This window comes from Cyprinodon variegatus, unplaced genomic scaffold, assembly GCF_000732505.1.
Source record: "Cyprinodon variegatus isolate N-32 unplaced genomic scaffold, C_variegatus-1.0 Scaffold382, whole genome shotgun sequence".
In the NCBI taxonomy this organism is placed as follows: domain Eukaryota; kingdom Metazoa; phylum Chordata; class Actinopteri; order Cyprinodontiformes; family Cyprinodontidae; genus Cyprinodon; species Cyprinodon variegatus.
Window position 1 is genome coordinate 531,393 of NW_015150835.1, and position 10,000 is coordinate 541,392.

At 38.5% G+C, this 10,000-nt stretch overlaps 2 protein-coding genes across 3 annotated transcripts in view; one reads left to right on the forward strand and one right to left on the reverse strand.

The window, feature by feature from the left end:
- Positions 1–8,344, forward strand: part of LOC107092446 (piggyBac transposable element-derived protein 2-like) — a 9,333-nt gene extending 989 nt beyond the window's left edge. Inside the window, exons 1-2 of one of the 2 annotated variants that reach the window (XM_015386938.1) lie at positions 4,731–4,794; positions 6,477–8,344. In XM_015386938.1, the coding sequence (XP_015242424.1) occupies positions 6,477–8,222 (1,746 nt within the window). In that variant the 5' untranslated portion in view covers positions 4,731–4,794 and the 3' untranslated portion in view covers positions 8,223–8,344. Of the gene's footprint in view, positions 1–4,730; positions 4,795–6,476 lie in introns of those variants that run through there. The other variant, XM_015386939.1, reaches the window with a different exon arrangement.
- On the reverse strand, positions 144–2,422 carry LOC107092451. The gene is made up of 7 exons (XM_015386945.1): positions 2,418–2,422; positions 2,131–2,299; positions 1,833–1,958; positions 1,554–1,759; positions 1,218–1,470; positions 511–618; positions 144–428 (listed from the first exon to the last, which is right to left on the reverse strand). The coding sequence occupies exons 1-7, from the start codon at positions 2,420–2,422 to the stop codon at positions 144–146; spliced, it is 1,152 nt and encodes a 383-aa protein (XP_015242431.1).
- Positions 8,345–10,000: the final 1,656 nt, after the last annotated feature.

Genomic DNA, 10,000 nt, shown 5'->3' on the forward strand with positions numbered 1-10,000 from the left:
ATGAGTGGCAAAAGCAGGCTTTCAAATTAAACCTTCCTGAAACAAAACATGAGAGATGGACAGTAAAAGAAAACGATTTGACACTGATATGCATTTTATTGGCAGCTCTGAAGTTGTAAAAGATGCATCTAGTGCAGGGCAGCCTAAGTGCCGGAGCTGTCCTTGACTGCCTGAAGGCTGGGTTTGTTACTCAGAACCACAGCTGAGTTGACAGCCTGCCTGAAGCTCTGGTGGATGTTCCGGCACCTCTGAGCTACCTCAATGAGTTGAGCATTTCTAGCCAGTTTGTCCTCCACAAAGGTCAGACGTTGGTGTGCTACGTCAAGGTTCTGCCTGTTTGGGGTGGCAATGGAGGGGGTAAATAAGCTCTTAATATGACTGTCCAATCTTTGAACATCTTTGGTCAGTTCTGAAATCTCAAGCTTGATCTGGAGGTTGCAGAAAAATCAATGATTGTACAAAAAAATGTCAGATGGTGTGAGATTGTGTGAAAATGTTCAGCACACTGACCCGATGTTTCTCCATATTCAGTCTATCACCGATCACAGTCAGGTCATGGATCATCCTCCTGAGTGATTCGCCGGTCCTGCAGTGCTGGTGCTCACTGGAACCGTTCAGCTGGAGATATCAAAAGAAGGATAGCCACAGGTTATTTCAAAGTACTTTTTGGTTCACTCACTGGAGCACCAGTACATTAGTATGGACTGAGGGGGTGCGTGCCTTCACACTTGACTAAAAACTGTCTGAAAAAGCAGCTTCCCACAATGACAGGGCCTTTTTAACAATTTTTTTTAGAGGAGAAAAAAAAAGGAAATCCCTGGACTCAGTGACATGAGGTACAGTTAAAAGAATCAAGAACTCCAAGTGTCAAGTAAGGTGATTGCATCATCATGCTGTGGGCTCGTTTTGCTAAAATGGATAAAAAAAGAGAGGAGGAGAGAAGAGGATAGCCTTAAGATTCCACACCTTCAGCTCTACTCAACAACAATGTGCTGAAAACTTTGACAGAATGAAGAGCGGAAACAAATACCAGATATGACTATGAAAGAAAAAAAGCAGGGAGAAAACATACTTTTTGGATATCCAGCACTAAAATAGGTTTAGCCAGAACTGCAGAAGCTTTTTTTTCCCAACTTCAAAAGCAAGACTTTTTTAGGAAGCTTCCTGGCAGTAATGTGGTGCTCTTATCAGCAACTACAGATCCAGTGCAGTCTTACATTGAGCAAAAGGAACTGCAGCTTTTCTCTGCAATTTGTTGAGTCCATCACAAGTTTATCAGCCCTCATCTTCAGGTGTTGACACTGAGACAGCCACTGCTCATAGCTCACATGGGTTGGTTTGAGTGGGCCAGCAGTCAAGCCAGAGCATTGGGTTGTCATCTCAAATGTGATGCATCTGGTGGTGACTTTTAAGGCTTCGAGCTTGTCTTGGAAATCTTTTTTTAGCCTATACCGGATTTTCCTCAGAGAGCTGCAGCAGGGAGACAGAAGTCATTGTTTATTTTCTTTTCGTGTCAGTCCAATTAATTCAAACTTCATCTTCAAATATCTCACCTTAGTTTGTTGAGGATGATAACAGCCTGCTTCTTCAGCACCTCCCTGTTTTCCATGGCCAGACACTCCTCTTTCTTCAGCTGGACAAAGACCTGGTCATGGTTCAGACTGGCTGAGCCCAAGCATCTGCTGAGAGCCACACAGCGACCCATGAGCTGACTGTACACCTTCCTCTCATGGAGGCAGTGCTCTACCATCTCTTTCATCTGAGGGCACAATCGACAACCTCACAAGAGAGTTCACTTTGTGTTCTGATGGTTTCACTGCAAACACAGGTACCTGCTCCACATAGGCAATTTCACTGTCCACCAGATGGATGCTCTCTTTAATAAGGGCCTGCCAATAGCTAATCTCCATGTGACGAGATTTGAGGTGCCCCATGGTGTTGCTATAGGCCCCATTAACCTGTATCAGGAAAAAAAAACAACCTGAAATCAGAAAAACTCAAACAAAATAAAGAACAGATGCAAGAAGTGTTATAATTCCCCAATAGTTCAGTGGAATGACAGCATTTCAATTCATATTATCCTTTAAAACGCCCACAATTATGTAGTCTGTCTGAACAGATAATTGTTACCTTAGAAATATCAACTCCCTGTAGGGTTAAGTAGAGTTCATCCCAGTTCAGCATTTTGTCCCTCTTAAACTGTTGCCTTTGGAGCAAGAGTCTTTTATCGTCATACAGAGCAGGAAGGGTCAGTTTACAGCCTGATTTCTGATGGCTGTCTTGCTCTGCATGACTTTTTCTGCAAATTAAAAAACAAAAACAAAAAAACAGCAGAAGATGCATGAAGACTTTACCATTAGAAAAAATACATTTTAAAAGTTTCAATCTGTAAAAAGTAACAGTAGCATGTTACTTACCTCATTTTTTTGTTGCTGTTGTTGTTTTCTTGACAAAAAGCCAAATTAGTTGTTAAATAAGATCAGTTTTAGATACACCAGGCCTCGGTTCAAAAGAAAACAAACTGCTGGGAAAAAAAGGAGCTTATTTGCATCAGTAAAACATGGAAGCCTTAAACATGTGTTTAATTGTAAACACAATTAAAAACAAGAAGTGGTGTCCAAGGCTATGGCCCACTTTATGAAAAAAATGTATAAATAAAAGTAGAAATTTAAAATACGCAAAGACTGTATTTTAGTTAATGAGGAAGATCATTGCATAAGTGGTACACTATTACTTATTTGTTATTTAAAGGGTCTCTTAAGCAACCTTGCCAAATATAGGCAGATTCACATAAAGACACTTGTATGGCTTCTATGTGTATTTAACACACACAGGGCTTTCCAAAGAACTGCTACTTTTAGGTTTGTCAGAGAAACAGATTATATTTTGATATCTGGACCCATAGTGAATACTTTCTGTGAATGTAGAACAAGCTATAATATATATATTATATAATATATATATATTTTAAACAAAAATACACCAGAGAGATAGTTTGTAGTTTATGAAAAAATAAAGATGACTGTTTCTATACAAACTGTAATGTTAATTTCTATCTGCTGAGGTCAGGTGAATCAATTAGCAGTTGTCACAAAAGGTAATGTTACTGCTGGAAGTATCAGTCGCAGTGTTTGTTGAATAAAAAAAAATGCTTTGTTTTATTACTTTATTCTTTTAAAATACCAGATTTTGAACAGAGACGTATCTTTTATCTGTCTAATATATTATTTTTTTTTAACATTTAATCGAATGTTATCATCACTTAGTGCTTGAGTTGTATTTTAATTACTGTTTTACTCCAATCCTATTATTCTAAATAGATCGATTTTACTTTTACTTGATAAAAATACGTACCGTGGTACTTTTTCTTGACTACTGCTTTTCCGTACCAACATCTGGTCAGATAGAAGAAAGTAAGTTTTTTCGTAACACATCTTTTTCAGATGTGTTACAAAAAAACTTGTGACTCATCATTTATTATTATGCAAGGAGGCACTACACGTATTCCACCATAGCCTTCTTTAAGTTTAGCTATTCTTTTTGTGATATTAAATTTGGGCATTAATTTTGTGACATTAGGTTTTGGTATTAATCCTGTGATTTTGGCATGGGTGTAGGTTTGCATAGGGACTATAGGGACATGTCCCTACCGAAATTTTGGACCGACCTACGCGTCCCTACCAACAATTGAATAATATGTTTATAATTTACAAAACAGCGTTGTTGCAGCAGTAGAGGAGTTCTGGATGGAGAATATTGACAGATGAAAACATGTTTTGTCTAAAATAAAAAATATTCTTTCTTTATTTATTTTTTTACAATTTTTGTATAATTTCTGCTCTAAGTGGGTCACTCTGTGAGCTAAAGACATGTTTTAGAGTCTCTATACTCCAATTAACGATTAATTGATTACTACATTTTTTGACAATATTTCAATAATTGATTAATAAGGTGAATTGTGTCAGCCCTAAATAAAATACATGAAATGGGTTAAATAGAGTAACTACATCCTAGATTTACAACTTGTAGAGTGAGGTTAATATATTAAGTGCTCAGTGTCAGTTCCTCTTCTAGTCCCAGGGCACATGTAAATACAATGCATTTATTTGGTGTCCCTTGAATCTTTTATTTCGCTTTGTTTCACGATACAAAGAGAACATTTAAAAGAGTGAGTTTTACCTCTATTTACCTATGCACAATTCTATATCTTCAAAATAAAAAAAAAAGTATAAATCCACATATAACAGACATATTTAGACTACATTCTGTTAAATAGGCACAGATTTACCTACTGTCTTAGTCGCTGGTAATTTCAAATGCAAACCTTTTCAAAGAGGAAAAAAGTCCTAATTCCTCATTCATCAGAGCCAGTTAAGTTTCATTCATTGATAAACAGCACCTAGTGTATGTAGTGCTTATAAACTTTGTATAAATGTAGCAAGAATTGCTGCTTTTCTCTTTAAATGAAATACACCCTGATTTTCCCGTCAAGCATAAAGAAACGAGCGTGCATATTTTTGCATAGGACCAATGACATCAGACCAATAGTGCCCCTATCAAAGTTAAAATCAAACCTACGCCCCTGGATTTTGGGAAAGTAGATAACAGACTTTGTCGTAGCGCCCGCATCTCAAAGAAACTGCCACTCAAAATATGGCGGCGACATTGACATACGCTTGGGGAGGATTTAATCTAATTCTATTGGTCGATGGGTTAAGTACTTCCGGCCAGTGAAGGCGGAAGTATTAAGTCTGGAGACTACATGCGATTTAACTGCAAAAATTATCTTTCGTGGTAAGTAGTTGTTCAATAAATGTATATGTTTATTAGCTCATGGGATGTTTTCACTGCTGTTGTGTTGAAATGGACGAAGGATGACGTAGATTCACGAACATATTCACTGATTTTGGTTTGTCGCGCTTTCGCTACAATAGGCCGTAACGGCTGAAAATGTGTACTATTTATGTAAAACATAGAAACTCGGATATCGGTGCATTATACCTTGCTTTAAGGTACAGGCGGTACTAAAAAGTGTAAATAAACCTGGGAAAATCAAACTTCTCTCTGATGTATTTACTAAAAAGGAAAATAAAGTTCTGGCGTGATCCAATCAAAATAGAATTAAATATCCTTTTATAATATTACATGTTTGCCAGAAATCAACATTGCACATCACCAAAAGGTCAACATACTTAAAATGAATTTAGTGGCAAAAGGATGGGATTTTACCTCTAAAATAAAGGCTCCCCAACCACAGTCTTGAAAAGATCTAAGATCAGTGTGTCAGAAAGCTGAAGATGTTGAGGGCCTTCATTTTAAAGTATCTAAATTTTCAAAATAAAGGCTTCAAAATCAGTAAAGGATTAGCTTTGATTAAAGAAATACAAAGTTGTGAAATTTCCAACCCAGGTGCTAAAATTTTAAGAATATCTGTAGGATCTGTTGAGGCGAGTTATTATTACAATATGAGATTTGGAGAGGTTTTACCAGTTTCCGTGGTAACAATATCACCAAGTATTGGCTGGTCACACCCAAGGTGGACCTGGATAAAAGCCGAGGGTCAGAGTCCTGCACCTGGTCAGGTATCGGCGGGTACCCATATAAAACATACAGTTACAGGTAGAAAAAATCTATAATATTTCACAGGTTTGGGAACAGGTATAAATTAACACAATGCGGGATGTTATCATACAGAGAGTTAAAACATGAATGAAAGTTATTAATTATATTTTCTTATTTATGAACTCTACATCCTGATAAATAAATTGATTCAAGAATATCCTGGTAACTAGTTTTTAAGCAATGAGGCAAACCTTCTTACTTCAGCCAATTTACAGCTGTTACTCTGTGAGTGCAGCGCTCACTGGATGTGAGAGCGAGTCAATGTTCTTTACTGCCTTTTATTAAGACAGTACTCTGCTGCAGCAGGACAAATAAAGCATAACCGCCTTGGCGGAGGTAAATATACTTTCAAGAATGGTAATTGTGATTGTGGGGCTGTTATAGCTGTGGCATGTAGTCACCGCCAAACCAAATTATTATTTTTTTTTATGCTCACATTTATTGTTATAAATATAGTACCACAAAATATCCTGATAAGATTTTAAATCAATCCCCCTCAGACCGAATTGACTCTTAGCTTATATCTTAGAATTTTCCTTTAATATTTTCAAATGTTTGACTTCTCTAATTAAAGTCTTATCCTTCCAGCAGCGGAACACTCCTAAATACCACCTATGGGTTGGTCTGTGATTAACTGAAATGTTTTTGATCAATTTAACCTCACAAATCCATCACATTATCAACAGATCTTCATTTCTGTTTGTTAATCTTACTCATTATTCTTTCATACATAAATCAGAGAAAAACAGGGCTTTATCTAAATGTGCTAAAGGATTGTTTAATCCCTGATGAGAGAAGATTTGGTTGGGTTACAGTGCAGAGTTACAAAGGAATTTCCCGCCCTCTGTTTTCAGATGGACGCCTCACCCTTCTGCGGAGTCCCGCCCATCGACAGTGACGACAGCTGCCTCAGTGACCGTGACAGCGACGATGACAGCAGAGCGACTCCAAGTGACGACAGCAGCACTGATGAAGACTCTGACTTGAATGATGACACAGCCGCCAGCACCGGGGCTCCCACTACGAGGCGGCAATCGGCCGCCGCTTCGAGGAGATGGGAAGAGGTAGCGTGGGACGGTGCGCAGAAGCAGAACTTCACAAAACAATTCCCGGTTTGGCAAGGCACCCTCCCTGACGCCGATGAAACCAGAGAACCCGTCCAATACTTCCGGGACTTTTTTGACGCCGGGCTTTTGGAAACCATCGCTCAACAAAGTAATCTCTATTGTGCACAAGAAAATCCAAACTGTGCTCTGAGATTGGATCAGAGTGAGCTGGAGCAGTTTATTGGGAGTGTCATTTATATGAGTGTGGTACGCTTGCCGAGGTTAAGAATGTACTGGGCCACTGAGTGTCGGGTACCGCAGGTGGCTGATGTGTTGTCTCGAGACCGCTTTGAAGAAATTTCAAAATTCCTCCACTTCAATGACAACAACCACATGGCAGCCAGCAAGGACAAGCTTTTTAAAATCCGACCTGTTGCTGATTCTCTTCTCCAAAAATTTCAGGCTCTCCCTCAAGACCAAATGCTGTTTATCGGTGAACAGATTGTCCCTTTCAAAGGCAGATCTATTCTAAAGCAATACATGCCAAAGAAGCTACATAAATGGGGCTATAAAATTTTTGTACTTTGCGACACAAAAGGCCTGGTTCATGCGTTTCATATATACACAGGGAAAACGGATCCAGAACCTGGGGATCCTGACATCGGGGCAAATGGAAATATCGTCTTAAGGCTCGCAAAAGCCGTCCACTCCCCTGTGGATCACCTGCTGTATTTCGACCACTGGTTTTCCTCCTTGGATTTGTTTGCTGCACTTGGGAATAAGGGGGTACCGGCGCTTGGGACCATGCAGGAAAACCAACTCCAGGGGTGCCGTTTCAGCAGCGACACAGATATGAAGAAACAGGGAAGAGGGACGTTTGAAGAGAGACGGGTCGCCATTGACAACGTGGAGATAAGAGCAGTCAAATGGTTCGACAGTAGAGCCGTGATCATTGCCAGCAACTTCCCCGGCGCCCGTTCTGTTTCCAGAGTCAGGAGATGGGACAAAAACTTGAAACACAATGTTTTTGTGACATGCCCAAGCATCATTAGCCTGCACCATAAGTTCTTAGGCGGCTTCTATGCTCTCAGAGAGCTTATTGCATCTAACCGCATCCAGTTTAGGTCCAAAAAGTACTACCATAGGTTCTTTTTCTACTTTATCGATATAGTTATTGTAAACAGCTGGCTGCTGTATCAGCGGGACTGTGATTCGCTGGATGTTCCCAGGAAGGAGCAGAAGGATCTGCTTGCTTTTAGGACATCGATAGCACAGGCACTCTGCATGCAGTACGAGGAAATTTCCAACATTAAGAGGGAGCCGCCTTCATCTGATGTTGAAATCCAGAAAAAGAAATATCGAGGTCCAAATAAGGCTCTGCCGACGCTGGAAGTCCGTTCAGATGCTGTGGGTCACTGGCCACTGGTTGTAAGTGAGCGGCGACGCTGCAAGCGGTCCAAATGTAAAGGCCAGAGCACCTACACATGCTCCAAGTGTAATGTGCATCTGTGCCTCAACAAGAACAACAACTGCTTTAGAGAATTTCACAAATAACAGTAGTTTCTTCTCTAGAGCAGAGGCATCTTTAGGATTCAAGCTGTATTCCAAACACTGACGAAGGAACAGCGTCAATGTTTATTTTAAAACTCGTTAACTCGCTAAACTCGTTGAGATGTTCTGCTGGCTGCAGAGGTGCACTGTGAGGTCTCCTGTGCTGTTAGAACACAAAGTTTATTTGAAGCCTTTCTCAAGTAAAAGCTAGAGTAGATAAACTCCCCATGAACCTAGCTTCCATTCACAAACAAGTGTTGTTATTATGGAAACCTATGTACACGCACAAATATACTCCCCACCAAAACTCCTATCTTGAATAATGGATATGTGCTACATAGAAATAAGTCGCTGTGTTTGGATCGCTGGATGGAAAAGAGCATTTGGTCTATAAGACATTTTCTAAATTGAAATGGAGGTTGGCTGTCCTATGAGAATGTTTGTTTACTGTATAATTTAAACTGCTCCTACTGTATGCTAAACACTGATAAAAGTATTCATGTGTTTTCTCATTTGCTCATTACATTTCACTTACTAATTTATGACCAAAGTCATTTAATGGAATCCTCTGGTCTATTCGCTGCTAGCTATTTCAAAGAGGGTAAAGAATCATTTAACTAAAGGTTACTGGTTCCTGATTAAGCAAATCATTGAATAAAATATTATTTGACCAAATGTTTCATGGATTTGCATTGTCAATTGGTTTGAAAAAAATTCAAATTGCTCTAAATGAGTGAAAAGCTAATTTGACCATATCCCAAATTCTTCAAGATAAACTTTGGTCCTAGAATATAAAATCCATCTTAAACTGTAATATTGCTTTTAACCATGTTTTCCCTTCCTCTTTGTACATAGTAGTTGAGTTTCACTAGTTTTTGGTTTAGAGTTTTTAACTGACATATATTTGACTTGGAGCTGAATGATTTTTGTTAATAAACTCATTATTTGAACGCAAGTTGTGAATTTATTTAATGTATGTGCAGAGTTGTGTGTTTGACCAGGATTTTAGCTTTTTGTTGTTCCAACACACAGCCAGTAGGGCATGTGTTCATAAACAATATGACAGTCTGAATAATATGTGATTAAATAAGATATTTGCCACCCCCATGAGGGTGGGCAATAAATGTATTCAATTTGCACATCACCATTTTACGTCCTTCAGATGCATGGGTAATGGCTCTCATTGCAGTTAACTGGCATTGAAACCTTTCTAGATTATTAAATTTCTCCATTTCCGTTCTTAACCCTGTAATGCCAAATGTATCGTATTTGACACATACGGTTTCTGAAATGTTTTGCGTCTGACACCTTTTGCATAATTTAATGGTAAAAACTTTGCTCAAAATCCTATTGTACACAATCAGATATACCTGATAACAGAGGGTAGAAGACTACACAAAAAATAATCTTGAATTATCGCATAGTAATAAATTATTAATATCAAAAATGTATTTGTTTTTTCTTTTTACATATTTTGTTAAAAGGCCAAATAAGGAATTCAAACCAAAAAAAAGTAATTTTCTGTTTTGTTTTATTCTTGGATCGGGCTTTAAAGGGTTAAATTCATTATGACCCAGTCTTCACTTAGTTTGCCATCTGCGCGACAAGAGAAGATAAAAATGTTTTCTATAATAATGAATAATCTCAGACTGTAGGGAATGTTGTGTAGCTAATATAAAATAAAAAACAGTAAACTCAGAACAAGTGGAAATTAAAACATGGTTTCTTTGGACTATACCCTCAAATAAGGGGACATTTTTAGGTGTTTTTTTAATATACAG